General features: G+C 49.9%; 1 protein-coding gene across 1 annotated transcript in view; it reads left to right on the forward strand.

The window, feature by feature from the left end:
• The first annotated feature begins 568 nt into the window (after positions 1-568).
• Positions 569-20007, forward strand: part of TGM4 (transglutaminase 4) — a 36951-nt gene continuing 17512 nt past the window's right edge. Inside the window, exons 1-2 of the mRNA XM_075143201.1 lie at positions 569-682; positions 5415-5561. Coding sequence (XP_074999302.1) covers positions 569-682; positions 5415-5561 — 261 coding nt within the window. The remainder of the gene's footprint in view (positions 683-5414; positions 5562-20007) is intronic.

Consider the following 20007-nt stretch of genomic DNA (forward strand, 5'->3'; position numbering starts at 1 on the left):
CGTTTGTCTTGGACCACAAAGCTGTTGTCTCCTGTGGGCTTTATTTGCTATGTTCTAGGTTTGCAACTGTACCTCAGAGCACCTCTCTGCCTTCTGTGACTGTTCCCGGACCATTTCCGTGCAGGCGGGGTTTGCTGCCTCCCGCCCCCGCATGGGGAGGCACTGTCCCTGCCGCACACTGCTGACTCGTGAGCCTGTCTCTGTGGTACGTCTCAGTAGGACTTGCATTGTTCTCATACTCCATCCTTTTTTTTTTTAAAAAATAAAGCCTTTGTATATAAATGAACATCGCGTCTTCCTTTCCTTTCCCCACGCCCGCCCCCTCCCTCCCGGCCCGCCCCCTCCCTCCCGGCCCGCCCCCTCCCTCCCGGCCCGCCCCCTCCCTCCCGGCCCGCCCCCTCCCTCCCGGCCCGCCCCCTCCCTCCCGGCCCGCCCCCTCCCTCCCGGCCCGCCCCCTCCCTCCCGGCCCGCCCCCTCCCTCCCGGCCCGCCCCGCCCCTGCGCAGGGGCGGTGCTGCGGCGGGGCGCGCCCCGGAAGGCGGCAGCCGCGGAGGGGCGGCGGGCCCGGCATGCGGGCGGGCGGAGGGGCGGCGGCGGCGGCTGTTGCAGGGCTGCTGGGGGCGGCGGCGGCCGCCGCGGCGAAGCTGGCGCTGGGGCCGGTCGGGGAGGCGGCCGGAAGCTGGGTAAGGAAGGAGGAAGCCAGTGCAGGGAAGCGACTCCCATGAGTTAGCGTGCGTGCCGCGGGCGGCCTCCCCCGACAGCCGTTATTCAGCCGTTAGCGCCTCGCTTCTTACTGCGCCTGTCATGGGGAGGGAGCACGCTGGTTCTTCCTCGTGCTCTTCCGGGGGTGCGCTTGCCTTCAGAGGGATTTGGTGGGAAACAGGCGGTCCCGGAGAGCCGAGCCGTGACTCCCTCTTGAGGCAGCCTGGCCTTGTAGCTGCCGGAGGGTTGACTGGTGCGTTGTGGTAATGTAAACAGGCGGCAAGCTGACTGAGGCAAGTCTGCTGGCACGTAAAAGAGAAGAAACCAAGCATGGTATGGGAATGCCTGAAACCGAACCCAACTCTGAAAGCCCCATTGCAGTGGTTTTATGTCAGTTTTACTTTAAAAGCAGGATGTTAGTACGCTTGAGTATCAAACACTTGTTCTCAGCCCTCTGCTTTGCTAATAATGCTGCCCTTCTCCCTCTCTTCTCTTTCTCTTCGCTCGTGACAAGAGTGGGGAGGTGGAGCAGTTGATTTCCACTGTGCTGCTCAGCCTATGTGCTCATCTGGTGAGCTCTGCTCGGGTAGTTTGTAAGGGGTGATCTTTATCTCAGTTGTGTTTCTCAAACCTCGTTGTGCTTAAGGTTACAGGGGACTTGCTGGCCTTTCGCCTCAAGCGTACAGTGTCCTTACCTACAGAGGTGAACTCGCGCACAGGCAGTGCGAATGGGGAGATGCTGAGGTAGACAGCATTACACGTACCATAAAAACACATTGGGGAGACCCGTTTAGGCATAGAGCAGGGGTTGTTACTCGTATGGCAAATGTACATTTGGACCTGAAATCCAAAGGAGAACCCACAAGAGTAACTGGATCTGAAAAAAACGCAGCCTTGCATCAGGACAAAAGAAAATAAACCTGTGTGATTATTAGAGATGGTTAAAAAAGCAAAAACTCTGTACTCACCAATCCTGTTGATCCTTTCCAGTATATCAGAAAAGATGGCAGAAAGGAGAATCAAAAATTTTAAATCCTGATACTGTTCCCAATCCCCCCAAAAAAGATTGTGCTCTGCACTGACAGAAAAGCAGAGCGTGGAATTACTGAAAATGTTGACAGTATCTTTTCTGAGTATTTTTCTCCTTTGAAATTTATAGAAGTATTGCCCATTTGTTGTTTTTTTTTTTTAAGGTGCTATGACAGAATGTCATGTTTTTGAGGTGGAGTATTGCCAGCAGGTCAAGGGAGGTGATCCTTCCCCTCTACTTGTGGTGAGGCCACACCTGGAGTGCTAGGTTCAGTTCTGGGCTCCTCAGTACAAAAAGAGATGGAGTGACGGGAGAGAGTCCAGCAAAGGGCCACAAAGATGATGAAGGGACCAGAGCATCTCTCCTATGAAGAGAGGCTGAGAGAGTTGGGACTGTTCAGCCTGGAGAAGAGAAGGCTCAGGGGGACCTCATTGATGTGTATGAACGCCTGAAGGGAGGGCACATGGAGGACGGAGCCAGGCTTTTTTCAATGGTGCCCAGTGACAGGACCAGAGGCGATGGGCATACTCTGAAACATAGGAGGCTCCCCCTGAGCACCAGGAAACACTTTTTCAGTGTGAGGGTGACCGAGCACTGGCACAGGTTGCCCAGGGAGGTGGTGGAGTCTTCCTCCTTGGAGATACTTAGAAACCATCTAGGTACAGTCCTGGGCAACTGGCTTTAGAAGCAGGGGGTTGGACCAGGTGATCACCAGAGGTCCCTTCCAACCTCAGCCACTCTTTCAGTAAAGAAATTTTTCCTAACATCCCATCTAAACCTCCCTTGGCGCAACTTGAGGCCATTTCCTCTCGTCCTGTCGCTAGTTACTTGGCAGAAGAGACCAACACCCACCTAGATACAACCGCCTTTCAGGTAGCTGTAGAGCGCAATGAGGTCCCCCCTCAGCCTCCTCTTCTCCAGACTAAACAACCCCAGTTCCCTCAGCCGCTCCTCATAAGACTTGTGCTCCAGGCCCTTCACCAGTCTAAGAGAGCAGCCATCACTTGTGCAGTGTGGAAAGTGGCAGCAAATGTTAAAAGTGTATTGACGCATCTAAGAGGTTATGACATGGGAAGCAGGATACTCGATGGCAGCCCAAAGATGGATTCCCGGCCAGAAGGATGTGTTGTGATGGGCCAGTCTGAGAGCGGCCTGACCGGGAGGGGTCATTTCACTTGAACAAATGTTTTCCTTTACTTTCCCCTCTCCCCTGCCAAACTTCACCTAAAATTACATCTACCACTTCAGGAGTGATTCTGGATTATCTGAAATGTACACTGAAATTAATCTCCTCTTAGAAAAGCAATCAGAACAGTTATCTTTGACTCACTGGGCTGGCTTGGCTGAGCCCTTGGCAGGGGAGGAATTTATACCTCCCTCCTTCCTTGTGGAGAACACCTGGGGATGTTCCTGTCTCTCTGCCTGCATGCCGTTGCAGCAACCACTCCTCTGCCCAGGACGCAGAGGGACTTGACATCTCTCTGGAAAACCTTCCTGCTGGGCATATGCCACCTCCAGAGCACATTCAGCTCATTTCCCTGGCTCTGCAATAGAAGAAGATCAGAAGAAGAACCCATGGGTTCAGGGTCACTTTTGAAGATAGCATAGCTGCTGTGGTGGTGGGAACCAGCTTTGCTCCACCACTGATAGTCACAGACTAATTCAAGTCAGGCAGGACCTGCGGAGGTCTCTAGTCCAACCCCTGCTCTGCAACAGGTTGCTCATAACCTTCTCCAGTCAAGTTTGTAGTATCTCCAAGGTTGGAGAGCCCGTGACCTCTGTTCCAGTGTTTGATCACCTTTGTTTTTCCTTGTATCAGATCAACACTTCACTTGTTTGAATCTTTACTTGCTGCCTCTTGCCATACCCCATCGCACCTTGGAAAAGGGCCTGGGCTCCATCCTCTCTACGCCTTAGGGCAGGTGCTTAAAGGCAGTAACAACATCTCTTTTTTTTAAGGCCCTTTTTCCTAGCAGTGTACCTCAGTAGGCACTTTCTGATCCAGAAATAATACACTGAATTTAGGTGAAACACAGAGAATTGTTTTCCCCTGTCATCTCTTTATTCCCGAGTCTGCCAACCCACTAGAGGCATATGTGGATGTACACAACTGCCCTGAGCAAGGTACAACTGTCTGCTCGCACAGGCAGAGGGTGAAGCCGGGAGGCAAGCCTCATCCCACAGTGAGCCATAACACAGCAGCAGGTTTCTTCTTTAGAAGGCCAGCAGCAGCTGGATATGGTTGTCCCTTTATCCCTCTCTGCAGTTTGCTATGGGAAAGCAAAGTGCTTCACTGGTGGGAATCCCTTTGGATCATTTACCGTTGACCTGATAAAGTTGGAGACCTTTGCCACAAATAGGGCAAAGGAGGCTGAACACCTTAACCGTCCGTCTCTGGGATGGGGTTAGCCGCGGGGAGCTTGCGCCAGCCATCGACCAGGGATTTGCTTTACAGCCCTTCCCTTTTAGCTTTGTACTTGCTACATCACTTGCTTCAGAAATCCCTGTGGCCTCCCTTAGCTTGCAATTAATAATTTCTTCTTCTGAGTGGGAGCAGAGCACAGTTGGTGACCCCCATTGATTTGGGTGACTGGCAGGGGGATGCAGTGCAACTGTTCCCGCGGGACAGGTGCCACCTCTCGGCTGTGTTTGTTGGCGGCTTCATACCTGTATTTCTATCTCCTTCAAGGTGGAGCCCACTATGGTCTGGGAGAGGTGATGGACCATGAAGGCACGATCGCTATGGGCTTAGACAAAGCCTTGCTTTGCCTTGCCCTTGTGTGCTCCCTGAGTGTTTTTGAGAGTTGTTCTGCCTGTGATTTCCTCCCTTGGTGTCCTCATATCAAATACATGACACCCACGGCCTAGGGAGATGGCTGCAGCAGCTAAAACTATGGTGTGGGGGGCGACTGTGAATGGTGAAGGCTTTCTAGGCAAAACTCTGCCCTTTTTTCGGCCTGAGGCTGTTACATGTCTTGTCAGGTTGTCGAAGGAGGGAGATCTTTCTTGAGAACCTAGTTGGCCTTGAAGGTCCTTGAATTCAGACATGGTTTTGTTGCCGCTAAAAGCTGGAACAGAGAGCTCTCAGTAAACCTGTTCTCCCACGAGCATGCAAAATAAGGCACAAAGCCCCCCAGCTCTCACTTTCCTCCCAGAGGACCCTGCTCTGCCCTCACTGCAGCAGTAAGGCAGGCCAGGTTGTGGGAGGTGGTGAGGACCAGTGGTTTGGGACCAGACTGGTCTCAGCCCTAATTCACAACCGACGGGTCCTGGACCACACGCAGCACCAGCAGGTACAGCTTCGGCATTCCTCTCTGGCAGGGCTGAATTGTACCCTTTTCCATACATCTAGCGATGAGTGAAGGGCATTTCACTGGATTGCGTGTGCACCACGTCAGGAGCTTGAGAGCTTTCTGGAGTTTGGCTTTTGGCATGGCAGCTGCTGTACACTGTCCTGGCACTTCCCAGCTTGTGGTCTGAGCCTGAACTCACAGCAGGATGTGCCAGGGCCACGCTCCATTGAGGGCTGTTTCATCGCTTCTGTTTCCTTTTGCTATTTAATATATTCATCTTCATGTAATACCAGCCCACGCTGTTAGGTTTTGCTCCAAAGTGCCCGTGAAATAGTGAGGGTGAATGAGCGGGCAGTGAAAATACATCGGTTTTTCCCTGTCGTCCTACAGCTGTCTGTGCTGTTTCGCATCGGCTGTGTTGGCTTGGTGTTTGCATGCAATGCGGTGATGTGGACGGTCTTTGCAAAAGCCCTGCGACTCTCCTCCTCCTCGGCCACTGCCTCTGTGACGACGACGGCCTCCAACTTCATCTCTTCGGTGAGTAGATCCCTTCCCCAGGCGCTGAAGCCTGGAGGAGCACAGCAATGTGGGAACAGTCACACTGGACGTGACTGGTCGTAGCTCACCTCCCAGCATGACCGGCATCGCTGGCTGCAAAGGGAGAGTTACAGGCAGACATGAAATGATTATATCGGGCCTCAGCTGCTCTGCCTGTTGTTCATGGCAGAGGCTGTAGGGTTTCTCTGGTGGTGCAGGGGGAAGGGCACTGCTGCCCCGTGCAGTGCCTTGCAGCAGCTGTACAGTTTAATGAACTTTTCTAATTGCCAGTGAGAGCCAGAGCCGGGAGCTTTGCTTTGTTTTGCTTTTCGTTTGCAACGCCTCACCTGTGACAAGCCAAAGCCACCCTAGCTGGGTGTGAAGTCACACTGCCTTTAGTGACAGCAAGAATATTTTTGACCTGCATTTTTTTTCTGCTCACTTTTCTCAGCAACTATCCACCTTGTTTCTGTGCTCCAGCAACTCACGGCCAGCTCATGGTAGTGTCCAAAACTCAAGGCAGTGGGGCCCCATTTTTTTATGGACTGGAATCGCCCAGTCGACTGGACATTTGGCTCCCAAGAGGTGCTGTGAAGGCAGCAAAGCACACGCGCGTCTGCCAAAATCCTGTTTTGCGACCGCAATCTGGCTGTGCTTCCAGGCTGGATGGTAGCGTAGGTCATCACCGACATCACCTGCAGCAGCTGTTTCTCTGGTGGTCCCAGCAGGAGGTTCCTCAAGCAGTTTTTTTCCAGGACCGGCTCTCCCAGTAGAAGTCCCTGCAGCTCTGGCAGTGCAGGAGGCTTTGGGGCAGCGTGGCCTAGCAAAGCTTTGTCTCTGTTTTTTCCTTCAGGCCATCCTGGGCAAGCTTCTCTTCGGGGAGACGTGGATGCCTCTGTGGTGGGTTGGCCTTGCCGTGACGCTCTGCGGCCTCATGCTGCTGCACACAGCTGCGCCCCGGCTGGCGCTGCTCCCAGCTGAGAAGAAAGAGGCGTGATGGCTGCTGGAGGGGGCACGGCACGTTGCCACCCCTTGCCCCTTGCTGGCCTGCCTCCGGCTACGGACCTGCTAACCCCTGCTCACCTGTTCCTCTGCCAACTTGCAAAGTCACGCCGGTCGCATCTTTCCTGGCAGGCCGGCGGTGGTGTGGTGGCAGTGACAGCCTCGGAGGGAGGTGGTCCGCTCCGAGTCAGCATTGTGGAAATAAGGGCCAGAGGCTTATCAGCCACTCCTCCTCTTCACACCCTGCGGCTGCGGAGCTTTCCCTGTTTGGGAAAGGCTGAAAGTAAACATGGTGGCTGTGGAAGGTGCCTGTGCATCAGTACTTTTCCATAAGAGGACCCGTTCCGAAATAGAAAAGCAATCAGAAGTAGATGCTGAAGGCAGCTGATATTTCTGCTCTGCTGTTCCTGACTTTCCTCTCTGCCTCTTGAAATGGCTCCATGCCTGTCATAAGCTTCCGCTGCCTGTAAGGCTGTGGAGCCTTTCATTAATTCCTTCAGCTTCCCCTATCACTCACATATCCTTTTAACTTGCCATTTTTGTCTGACGCCTGTAATTCCCACTTACCCATTCCTGACATGGTACTCACTGTAAGATTGCTGCTCTTTCCTTTAAACTCTTAACCAGGATGGGGTTTTGATTGCCATTGCTGCTGTGTGTAGGTCAAACTGTAATTTTGAAAGAATACAACTGAGAGCGTCCATGTTCAACACATCCCCATCTCCCCGCTTAAGTTGGCAATTGCTTTAATGTTTGGTAAAGTGGAGTTTCTCAAGCAACACTTTTTTTTACACCTCTGGATGATGCTGATTTCCATTCATGTGATGTAATCAACCAGATCACTGGTACCCACACATGTGCTAAATTTTGGGTCAGTGATTACTCAGTGGTCAGGATGAGATGCCTGTCGACACGGTGCATGTGTCAGGAATCATCATTTCTAAGGTATTGACTTCTTTCCCATGCTCGCACATCTTGTTTTACTTGGAAATTTTTTAGTTGCAATTCTAATGTAGAAATACAATGATGCTTATAAATGTATGCATCATGCTGGTGATATCACTTGTTTGCTCTGGGCCTGCCAGGTTGTCTCTGTCTTCTTGTAACCACAGAAAATGAGTCACAGTTGTGGCATGTGCAGCAAACCCAAGGACACATTTCTGCGAGCCTCTATCAGAACCTGTCAGGTTTGTTATGACTGACAGATCTGCGCCATGTCCAGCAGAAGTGTAAAAATAGACTTAGAATCATAGAATAGAATCATAGAATCATTAAGGTTGGAAAAGACCTCTAAGATCGTCGAGTCCAACTATCAACTCAACACCACCATGCCCACTAAACCATGTCCCTAAGCACCTCATCTACACGTCTTCTAAATACCTCCAGGGATGGGGACTCAACCACTTCCCTGGGCAGCCTGTTCCAATGCTTGACCACTCTCTCAGCAAAGAAATTTTTCCTAATGTCCAATCTAAACCTCCCTTGGTGCAAATTCAGGGTATTTCCTCTCGTCCTATCACTAGTTACTTGGGAGAAGAGACCAACGCCCACCTCACTACAACCTCCTTTCAGGTAGCTGTAGAGGGCAACAAGGTCTCCCCTCAGCCTCCTCTTCTCCACACTAAACCGTCCCAGTTCCCTCAGCCGCTCCGCGTGAGACTGGTTCTCCAGACCTTTCCCCAGCTTCCTGGCCCTTCTCTGGACACGCTCCAGCAACTCAATGTCTGTCTTGTAGTGAGGGGCCCAAAACTGAGCACAGTATTCGAGGTGCGGCCCCACCAGTGCCGACTACAGGGGCACGATCACTTCCCTACTCCTGCTGGCCACACTATGTCCGATACAGGCCAGGAGGCTGTTGGCCGCCTTGGCCACCGGGACACACTGCCGGCTCATGTTCAGCCGGCTCTCAACCAGCACCCCCAGGTCCTTTTCCTCTGGGCAGCTTTCCAGCCACTCTTCCCCAAGCGTTGCCTGGGGTTGTTGTGGCCAAAGTGCAGGACCCGGCACTTGGCCTTGTTGAACCTCGTACAATTGACCTCGGCCCATCCAGCCAGCCTGTTCAGGTCCCTCTGCAGAGCCTTCCTACCCTCCAGCAGATCAACGCTCCCGCCCAACTTGGTATCATCTGCAAACTTACTGAGGGAGCACTCAATCCCCTCATCCAGATCGTTGATAAAGATATTGAACAAGACTGGCCCCAAAACAGAGCCCTGGGGAACACCGCTCGTGACCGGCCGCCAACTGGATTTAACTCCGTTCACCACAACTCTCTGGGCTCGGCCGTCCAGCCAGTTTTTGACCCAGTGAAGAGTACGCCTGTCTAAGCCGTGAGCTGCCAGCTTCTCTAGGAGAATGCCGTGGGAGACAGTGTCAAAGGCTTTACTGAAGTCCAGGTAGACCACATCCACAGCCTTTCCCTCATCCACGAGATGGTTCACCTGGTCATAGAAAGAGATCAGGTTGGTCAAGCAGGACCTGCCTTCCATGAACCCGTGCTGGCTGGGCCTGATCCCCTGGTTGTCCCGGACGTGGCTTGTGAGCGCCCTCAAGACAAACCGCTCCATGATCTTCCCCGGCACTGAGGTCAGGCTGACCAGCCTGTAGTTCCCCGGATCCTCCTTCCAGCCCTTCTTGTAGATGGGCGTCACATTGGCAAGCCTCCAGTCATCCGGGACCTCCCCAGTTAACCAGGACTGCTGGTAAATGATGGAGAGTGGCTTGGCAAGCTCCTCCACCAGCTCCCTCAGTACCCTCGGGTGGATCCCATCCGGCCCCATAGACTTGTGAGCATCCAGGTGGCATAGCAGGTCGTTAACTGCTTCCTCTTGGATTATGGGGGGTTCATCCTGCTCACTGTCCCTGTCTTCCAGCTCAGGGGGTTGAGTGGCCTGAGGATAACTATTCTGAGTATTGAAGACTGAGGCAAAGAAGGTGTTAAGTACCTCAGCCTTTTCCTCGTCCTTGGTGGCAATATTCCCACCCGACTTGCAGGTGGAAATGCCACTGGAGGTGGGTTCGTGCCTTTTCCTTCTTCGTACTGGAAATACAAAAAGTCAGTGTCCCCCAGAAAAGGCCAGGAACTGTTTGCTCCAAGTCTCCTGCTTCAAGAGAGTCTAACTCATCATGTCAGGCAGCTGTGTCCCAAGAGGGACAAGGCCTTTGCCTCTCCCCTCAGTGGGCTCCTAAGTCTTTCCTTCCCGAAAGAGGAGCTGCCTATGTGGTGAGGAAGAGGGCAGAGTGCTCCGAGTGCCTTTCCTCCTTACGAACATGGGTCTTTGCACGTGGGGACCTTTCTGGGTAGCAGCACAGATAGAGTGAGACATGTCCGGCCACCTGGGAAGCTGGGACTTGACGCGGTGGCCCAGCATCCCTCATAGGTCTGTGGAGATGACAACCAGGATCTATGTATTTCTAAATACATGAAGTCTCCTTAGACTTTGCACATGATGGAGAAATAATGAAGGCTGCAAGCCTGATTTGTTTGCCCTTGCTATTAACTCTCAGCTAGCTGTAAGCCATGGCCGCCTTTGTGCAAATGGCGGAAGGACCAGACTCTTTCCTCTCTGATTAATTTGGCTGTTGCCCCTCCTCCTAACAAACCTTTTGGAAAGTTTTTTAACATGGCCTATCTCAAAACTGACATTTCTTTATTACAGTCATTACTGGAGGTCAAGGTCTAGGAGATGTTTGCACATGTGCAGGAAGCATGGGCAGCGTTTTACTTGGTGATGCTCACTTTTAAGGCAGAAGAACGTAAACTAGGGCTGTAAATTCACTGACGTAAATACTTGAAGGTGGGAGCGGAAACGAGTTTTCCTACAATTCCTGTCGGAGGAAAAGATTGCTGAGCAGGGCACGTTTTTTGGCAGAATCCCTCTCCTCTACGTACATAGGGTTTGGCCCACATCTGCCAGTGGTGCTTGTCAGCATGGGGCCAGGGCTGCAAGGAAGGCTGCAATCACCGTATGGCAAAGCGGTGCACTTCTGATAAATGGTTCATGTGTGGTCATCCAAAATGTGGCTGGAGGTGATCTCAAAAAGGGGTGCCGGCATTTCCGAATTAAAAGCTCAGTGGCTGAAATCTAGTATTTACAGATATTTTAGACAACACACGCACAAAAAAGTGATGTGAGACTAATGAGCAAGCTGTGTTTGAAGAGTGAGCAGTTCAAATGTGGTAGACCTTGTAAGGTGGCTGAAGATCATGGCCAACCTTGGTTTACCAGGGCAGAAGGTGGGTTATCCTTATGTGGAAACTACAGTAGTGTGCGTGCGTGGAGTTTTTGCACACTTGAGCTCAGGTATTTTTAGAGAATAGTCTCAGGCACACATTTCCACTCAAATTCCAGCGAAATACACTTTTGTTGGCACATCTCCCAGATGCTGGCTGTAATGAGTCTTTCCTGCACCTTCCCCTCGTTCTCAAAAACAACCCTAATTTTTCAGCATCTTGTTCATCAGATTTTCCTCAGGCAAGGCTATACCATGTCATGCTTTAAACAATAGAAGAAGCAGGTGCATGGCTAACAGTAAGGCTCACAATGTCGCTCATGAAGATTGAAGTAAGCTTGAATTAATGGTGGGAAGCATTTTGAAAAATCTGTTGTATAAACAAGGTCCGAGAGTATTATATTCTAAGGTAAATAGTATCTTGTATACCTTTACAATGAACAAAGCCAAATGAAATTATAGTTGTAGTTGAACCTTAAAGCATAGTTTGACTGATTAGATAAGGAACTGTACATAAAACCTGAGAAATGTCCCTGTCATCATTGACAAGGAGCCACTGAAACTTGGAAGGTTTGTACAACATCTCGGTCACAGCATATATCAGAATAACTTGAAGGACAGTATGTTTTCTCAGGTGATAAGTAGTAGAAGTAGATGCAATAAATACGATCCATAGATTGTTCTGTCGAGATTGGTATATTTAAAATTTCCAAGGAATTTGATTCAGTGCCCTGGGTTGACCCTTCAGAGACCTTAAATATTGATCACACTGCAAGGGTGTCGCACACACACTTAATTCCACTAAAATATTGCAAGCGGTGGGATGTTTTCGAAGAAGGAAGTCATGGTGACTCAACACACCAGAAGAGTGGTGTCATGGCTCTGACCTTGGCTGTCACAGGAAAATCATGAAGTTACGAATAAATGGGTACTAATCCTGATGTGTTCATGGTGCCAGGTGCTCTGCTCGCCTTCATTTTGGGGGTTCAAGAGTGGCGGAAGGGAGTTGCCCAGGGTAGGCACTAGTCCACAGCAAACCACATAGTGCCTGCAGCTCACTTGGTCTCGGAGAAAAATCTGGGGTGAGCTCAAGTCAGTGGTAAAAGCTTTCCCAGGAGAGCCAGGGGTTTGCCTCTAAAAATCAAGTGTGGGGGGTGTTGCACCACGTCACTTTTTAAAGGAAAGGATTTAAAGAAGACAACATCTCTGAAAATGTGGTCCTGAGGAAGAAACAAAGTTATTTTAGTCCGTAAAGCAACACTTTCTAGCTTCAGGTGGAACTTGGTTGTTGGGCTAGATGTTTCAGTGCCCTTTCTAAGGCAAGTCTGTTTCTAGATACGTCAACACCCATTGCCTGTAAAATCTGAGATGGGGTCCTGGGCCATGGGCAGGTGGGGGGGAGGCCCCAGGGGTCGGGCAGGGGTGGTCAGTCCCAGTGGTGCCCTTGGGGCCCTGACGTAGTCGATGGCTGTACCTGGGGTGTTGTTTCCCCTAGTTCAAGAAGGGTGTTGGGAAACTGATCTGGCAGAAGGATACCAAGGTATTGGCCTACGAGGGGAGGCTGAGGAATGTGGGCTTGTTGGAGATAGGAAGGCTCAGGCTGATCTCATAGCAGCTGACACATGCTTGGAGAGGAGTTACAGAGGCAACAGAGCCAAGCTCTGCTCTGTAGAAATGGCCAGAACAAGAAGAGGCCACAGGCACAGGTTGTGTCTTGGGAGTTTCAAGCTGGCCATCAGCGAAAAAAATGTCACCAAGAAGTTAGTTGCCCAGCGAGGCGGTAGAGTCTCCACCTGTGGAGGTTTTCAAGGCTCAGCTAGGCAAGACCTCAACTGACCCAATCTAGTATTGGTGACCATCACATCTGGGCAGGAGGTTCGACTTTGTGTGACCTATGGATGGATTTCATGGGCAACACCATCTATAACTGAAGCTGATTTGCCCTTTTGCCTCCAAGTTTGGCAGTTCCCATTAAATGCTGCTGTGCCACAGAAAGGAGGTTCCTCCTTAAGGCGCCATTCAGACCTAGGCCACCAGAGGCTTGTTGGCTAACCACAGAAACCATAACAGACACTTGCGTATGCATCTGTAGCCTGAAAACAAAGGCACTGTTATCAAAGGAGAAGGACCCCACCGTGCTCAGCTGCTGATAATGAAGTGCTTCATGCATTTGAACCTTTGCTGGTTGAGGAGACAGCCTGCTGTGTGCAAAACTAGTGGTGGCTCCCAGGGCAGGGTAATGCTGACCAGCTGCAGCAACCCAGCATGAAGTGACCAAAGCACAGGGAAGCCTGGACCTTGCAGTGCTCCACCCTGTAGCTGCATGCAGCACCGCAGTAACCCATGTCCAGTAGCAGCACTTGACATACATGGAACACTTTTTGCCCTGCTGAGCAACCAACCAGCCACTCTGTTCACTCTCCAAGGAAACTTTTTGGTTTCTGACTGCTTAATAACCCTCTTAGTTGTTCCAATTTTTCCTCGCGGTTTAAGGAAAAGTGGCTGTGAATGGCTGTACTAATTGCCAAGACTTCTTAAGCACCTCCCAGGGCTGTTGCACGCCCTTGAAGTCCCGAGGGATCGCTGATGCTGGGTTAACACCTGGGGAGCTCCTGGGTTAGGCCTCCCGCTCCCGTTTTGCTGGGGGGAGATGATGCACACCCCTCTCACCCCTGCACAGGTCTTGCACGGCCCAGAGGCTCCACTGCGACAACAGAAATAAATGGGAGGGGAGGGCAGGGCTGGAAAGAGTGATAGTAAGTGGGGCGTGGCAGATGGTACCACGGCTTTTTGGAGGCATGTACATTTTGAACCCATTGCTCAGTCTCGCTTGGCTCAGAGGCTGCTACAGGCTGGGGTTTCATCCTGCCTGTGGGAGTTGGGGCTGGGGCTTGGCTGCGCCAAGCAGCTTGCCTCCTCCCCTGACAAAAACGTAGCCTCTTCATTTTTGCAGCAAGAGATAAGAGTCAAACAACTCTGCTTGGCACCGTGACCTGCTCTCTGTGCGTGTGCACCATCTGAACATCAGCCAGGGCTTCGAACGTAATTGCTTTCAATAAGTTAAGGCAACACTTAGGAAGAAATGAGCAGTGCCCCAAGGAAGGATGAGGCATTACAAAATGCCACATTTCCCGCTGCCAAATGACTGTTTCCTCATCCAGAGAGGAGGTATTTTGAATGACTTGTTCCCTTCAGGACACTCCTGAGTTAGGCAACTCACAGGCATGGCTCTGCCAGGAACCAGCGCTGCACGAAAACGCTTCCTAAGAAACCCTGGTGGGCCTGGAGCTACTCCAGCTGCCCACCAAGGTGAGAGCATCTCATGCTGCTGTGAAGGGCAATGGCCTGGATGGTGCGAAGAGGGGTGAGCGGGAGTACGCTGGCTTGACTGCTTTTCGGGACAAATAACCACAGATCCCTGTCCTCAGTCAATCCCACCATATCAAGGAGGCTACCGCACATGACATCCACATGTCCAGGGGTGGGCCAAAGCCTTTGCACCCCCTGTGCTTTGGGTCTGCTCCTGTGCGGCGCGTGAGCCGAGTCTCCAGCGCTGGGCAGGACTGACTCCTTCCTGCAAATCCTACTGGTCTAGGAAGGTTTTCCCTTCCCACCACGTAGTGATGGCTGGTGGGGATGCGGCATGGCATAATCTGACCTGTAGTCTGTAGACTGTGTGCAGTATACATGTATATAGACACACACACCCACACAGACAGATGGGAGAAGCTGTCACACCACCCCTGCAGAAAGAAATGTTACTTGAAGACACTGGCGTGCAAGTTTCTGTTTTCTCACTTAGACGTGTGCAACCAGACACATATCCTGTAGGCGGGAAGGTATTCTGTCAGTATTTTCCTTATTCTCTGAAGCTGTTTTTAATATACGGATAAACTATTTTATCACTGATTCAATATTTGCACTATTGATTTCCTTGCCCTTACCATTTATTTTTTGCAGCCCTCTTTTGCTTTATTTTTCCTCATACCTTTTCACATTGTTTGCTTTAGGTGTAGTCTGTGGATATGTATCCACACTGCAATTAGTCAGTGTGGTCATACATGCACACTCGAAGCTAGTTCATGGGTCAGTGGCAGTAGGGTGGATACGGCCCTAGAGTAACAGCACCCACCCCACTGGACCCTTTCCAAGCACATACTGCGGGCTGCAGGATCGCACGGCGGTAGGGAGGTCCTTCTCCTCATCTTGGGTCTCTTGATGGGGTGGGACAAAGGTGTGAGGAAGGAGTTAGCAGGCTAGGACCATTCCGTGTGGAAAAGAGACAGTGGTGGTTTGTGATGGGGGCTTGAGAAGACCATGAGTTGCATGGAGAAAGTAAGCTGGCATAGCTGTTGACTGTCTCCTCTACCACAAGGACAGGGGCCACAAGTGAAACTAGCAAGCAGCAGCTTCAAAGCCAGAGGAGCTTCCTTTCCTACAGTGTCATTCAGCTCCTGCCCACAGGATGCAGAGATGCTGGCAGGTTCCTCGGGTTCAAAAAGGAGGCAATTTTATTAAAAAAAAAAGCTGCTGCTGGAAGAAGTGACACAACGGAAATCTTTTTTTCTCATTTCTTGCACAAAATATTCTCTGTATTTTGCTGAGAAGCAGAAGTATCTTATCTTGAGTCATTTTAGTCCAATACGTGACGTAATCTTCTCAGCAGTGGAGCATGCTTATTTCGGTATTTCCACTGCAACAGTTGTACCAGAGTTGAGGGTCAAGCAGTCATAGTACTGAAATCCCGAGTTCAACCTTTACACATAGTTGCTCCCTATATCTAGACTGATTTTGCAATTTTGCCTCTTGCATCTCAGCCAGGGAAGGAGAAAGGGATCTTGAAAAAGTTATTTTAACATTATAACATTTTTGCTTGCTGTTAAAGCAGCTCTGCATTTTTTCAAGATGGCCTGGCCTAAACCCTCAATTTCCTATGATGACCACAGGACTTCTCTTTCAGGGCAGGGGAAGTGCTACACAAGGGTGTTTTGCCTGAGTAGGGATCACAAGGCCATAAGCCTTGTATATGTGTAGTTGTGATCTCTGTTTTATCTTTGTCCTTTCCTTCTTCAGGAGCAGACTCCCTGGGTGGTGCTGGGTTGGCCACAGAGCAATATGGTTTTCATTCCTTCTGGAGGTAAATGCCCAAAGCTAGTCACCTACATCCTTAACTTCAGGTCCAAAAACCCTCTTTCAAGGTTCAGTGAGAAGGAAACAATGGAATTTCTGTAAGAGTTTTATTGTCATCAATCACTTCTTTGATATTTGCCTGTGAGAAACTCATTACCAGGTAGCTGAGGCCGGACGACTTGGAATCAGTTAAGATCTGGGCTTGGCCATCTTGCATCAACCCCTGACATCCGATTGCCTGCCACAAGTTGGCTCATGTAAGATTAGAAGAGAATCTGCCTGGTGGGAACACGGGATGCCCTTGGGGCGTAGCTGACGGGCCACTGCCACGGCCCATGGTTGGTGTACATGAGTGAGAAGTGATCACATCAACACTCCTTTCAGAGTAAGAGCAGCACCACATGTCAAGGTCATTACGTGGATGAGATATGTCTCACTACTAGGAAATTCATAATGACCAAGATATAAGTGTAATGAAATGGTGAGGGGAGGACCAACGTAGCACCTCGAATAAGGTCCAGCTCAAAGGAGATTCAGTTCTCCGCCTGTGCATTTTTTTTCTTTTTATCCCCCTAAGACTTCTCATTATTTATCGTTCCCTAGGCTGTGATTCAGGAAGGACTCAACACATAGTAGATGGTACACATGGGAGCAGTCCTGCAGTGGTCAGTGGAAGGCACCTTCTCACCGTGGTGCCCCTCAGGACCCAGACATGGGCTGTATGAGTGTGTACCTTGGCGGATGTACCACTCGCCCCTTGGCACCTCGGACTAACTTTACAGGGCAACTGGAAGGATTAGTTCACCTTTCCAGAGTGCCGAAAAGGCACTGTGGTGCTTTTGATCTGTGTTTTATTTTGAGTGTTACTCTGACTGGACATGCTAAAAAAAAGACAAAATAGAAGCAACGTGAAGCCTTAGATGGTTATAAAAAATGTAGGTCGGTACATTACATTAACACCTGAGGGTGTTAAGAGAGCTGGCTGACGTCGTCGCGAGGCCGCTCTCCATAATCTTTGAGAAGTCATGGAGATCAGGGGACGTCCCAGAAGACTGGAAGAAGGCTAATGTCACCCCCATCTACAAGAAGGCCTTAAAGGACGATCCAGGAAATTATAGGCCCATCAGTCTTACTCCAGCCCCTGGGAAAGTTATGGAACGCATCCTCCTGGGGGCTATCACAAGTCAAATGAAGCACATGATTGGGAAAAGCCAGCACGGATTCACCAAGGGCAAATCATGCTTGACGAAGCTGATCGCCTTCTACAACAAAGTAACCTGCTCGGTTGATGTGGGGCGAGTGGTGGACATGGTTTACCTGGATTTCTCCAAGGTTTCAATAAGGTTTCCCACAGCCTCCTCCTAGAGAAGCTGATGCGTTATGGTCTAGACAAGTGGTCTGTGCGATGGGTGGGGAGCTGGCTGACAGGCCGCACCCAAGGGTGGTGGTAAATAGCTCCTTTTCAAACCGGCAACCTGTCACAAGCGGGGTCCCCCAGGGATCGATATTGGGTCCAACGCTGTTTAATATCTTCATAAGTGATCTGGATGATGGGATCAAGTGTACCCTGATGAAGTTTGCTGATGATACCAAACTGAATGGGGAAGTGGACACTTCAGAAGGGACAGCCATCCTGCAGGAAGACCTGGGTAGGCTGGAAGAGTGGGCTAACAAGAACCTTACGAAGTTCAACAAGGACAAGTGTAAAGTCTTGCACCTGGGAAAACATAACCCAGGAGTGCAGCACTGGCTGGGATCTACCTGGCTGGGGAGCAGCTCTGTGGAAAGGCACCTGGGGGTCCTGGTGGACAACGAGCTCAATATGAGTGACCAGTGAGCTGCTGCGGCAAAGAAAGCCAACAGGATGCTGGGTTACATCAAAAAGGGCATCACCAGCAGAGATAAAGAAGTCGTTATCCCACTCTGCTCGGTGCTTTTCAAGCCACACCTGGAATACTGTGTTCAGTTTTGGTCCCTGCTATGCAAAAAAGATGTGGACAGGCTGGAGAGGGTCCAGAGAAGGGCCACAAAGATGATCAAAGGACTGGGAAGCCTGCCATATGAGGAAAGGCTGAGAGAACTGGGTTTGTTCAGCCTTGAGAAAAGAAGGCTTACGGGAGACCTTATCACCATGTTCCAATATTTAAAGGGTAGCTAAAAAGAAGATGGAGACTCCCTTTTTACAAGGAGTCACATGGAAAAGAGGAGGGGTAATGGGTACAAGTTACTCCTGAGAAGATTCCGACTGGACACAAGAGGAAAGTTTTTCACAATGAGAACTATCAGCCATTGGAATAATCTCCCAAGGGAAGTGGTGGCTTCCCCAACATTGGAAATTCATTCCAGCTGAATTTTAAGATTCAGCTGGCCAGGGTGCTGGGCCATCTTGTCTAGGCCGTGCCTTTGCCAAGAAAGGTTGGACCAGGTGATCTTTGAGGTCCCTTCCAAGCTGGTATTCTGTGAAAATCTATGAAATTACTATTATAAAAGGCAACTTCTCCATAACTAGACATGGGGTCGCAAGTGAATAAAACTGTAAAGCTAAGGATTGGGTTGCATTTCATGTCCTTCCTACTTGGCATCGATATCAGTGGTCATGCTCTGGCTCTGGAAGTTTGAATTGTTCTTGTCACTTTTGATACATAAAATAAACAAAAACTGAGACAAAGGGCAAGCTTGTAAACAGGGGAGCAGTCACTGGGGAATTCTGATGTTCTTTGTTTGCATTTTATTACCTTCTTATGCCAGCTAATAAGGTGACTTACCTTGCAGCAGATAGGTGCAGATAAGGCTAATAGCCTCTGGTGTCTGATTTTGCAAGCTGGGAAGTGAGTCGCTGAAGTTATTGGTAATAGGCTGGAGGTTGTGTGTGAAAAAGATATCATCGCCTGCTTCTGTTAATTAGAAGACTATACTTTTGTGAGACGGATTGAAGCAATAAACTGTTATAACTGTTTGGGAAAAAAATTTCAAAGGGGCTGGTATTTTTCATAGCTTCACCGAGGAGAAGGAAAAAAAGCCACGCTGCTGAACCACAGCCAGCCGCTCTGGCCACTCTGGCCAGCAAAGACAAAAGGAGATTTGCCTGTAGGAAGGACAGGGACAACATGCTGACAACAAGAAACAAGCTGAAACTATGTCTTTGAAAAACGTTCCTGCAGTTTAAGTTGAAATCCCTTTTCTCAGACCTTGCCAACAACTGTCTCAGTGGGTATTACAGTTCAATGGCCTTTCCTGGCAGGGCAAGCTTGTATGAGCCAGGGGAGGAAGCCCATGTAGAAGTGTTGTACCATATGCCAAGTTCAGTGCCCTTGAATTGCGGTAGTACCAGTGCATAGGAAAAGATAATGGGAGCAGGCAAGACCAGCAGCTGCACAAAATGAAGGGAGAACTGAAAGCTAGATGCTGCCTACTGGCATAAACCAAAAATTCCTGTAGACAGTGAAAATGTCAACCACCTTCCAAGATGAAGTAGGTTCATGGCAGGGCAGAACCCACACCCGTCTAACTTACACACTTTCCTTGAATTCTGAAGTTCAAAGCGAGGGTCAGAACGTGCACGCTGTTGAAATCAGCCTTTTGCAAAACCCCATAGGACTGGAAATGTGACTGTCCCTGGTGAATACATGCCCTGCCTCCACCACTGACCCTCCAGCACACACCTACATAAAATTTTTTCAGGAGCAAAGCGTTACCAACATCAACCCGTTCCTGTTTGCAAAAATCTGTAGTTTTTACTGTAGGACTACTGTGTCAACACAATTTAAGCTGCTTCCAACCAAGCATGGAATGATATATATATAACAGGTTGAGACTGGATTAGAAAGCTACTCTCGGTGCCTTCAGAGGAAGTGGATTACTCTGTTGCTGCAATTAAGAGGAAACCAGTAATACACATCGTAAATGTTCAGATTACATGTATTATTGGTTACGTTATTGTACCGACATTCCACATATATTTTACTTCATCCCATGCTGGCTCTAAACAAAAATGTCTTTCACCTTCCAGGAGGAAAGAAATGCAGAGTAAAAGCAACGCTGAAAGGTAAATTGGGGTTGTAGTGTTTTTTTCAATAGTGAAGTA

This window comes from Calonectris borealis, chromosome 2 (assembly GCF_964195595.1).
Source record: "Calonectris borealis chromosome 2, bCalBor7.hap1.2, whole genome shotgun sequence".
Classification (NCBI taxonomy): Eukaryota; Metazoa; Chordata; class Aves; order Procellariiformes; family Procellariidae; genus Calonectris; species Calonectris borealis.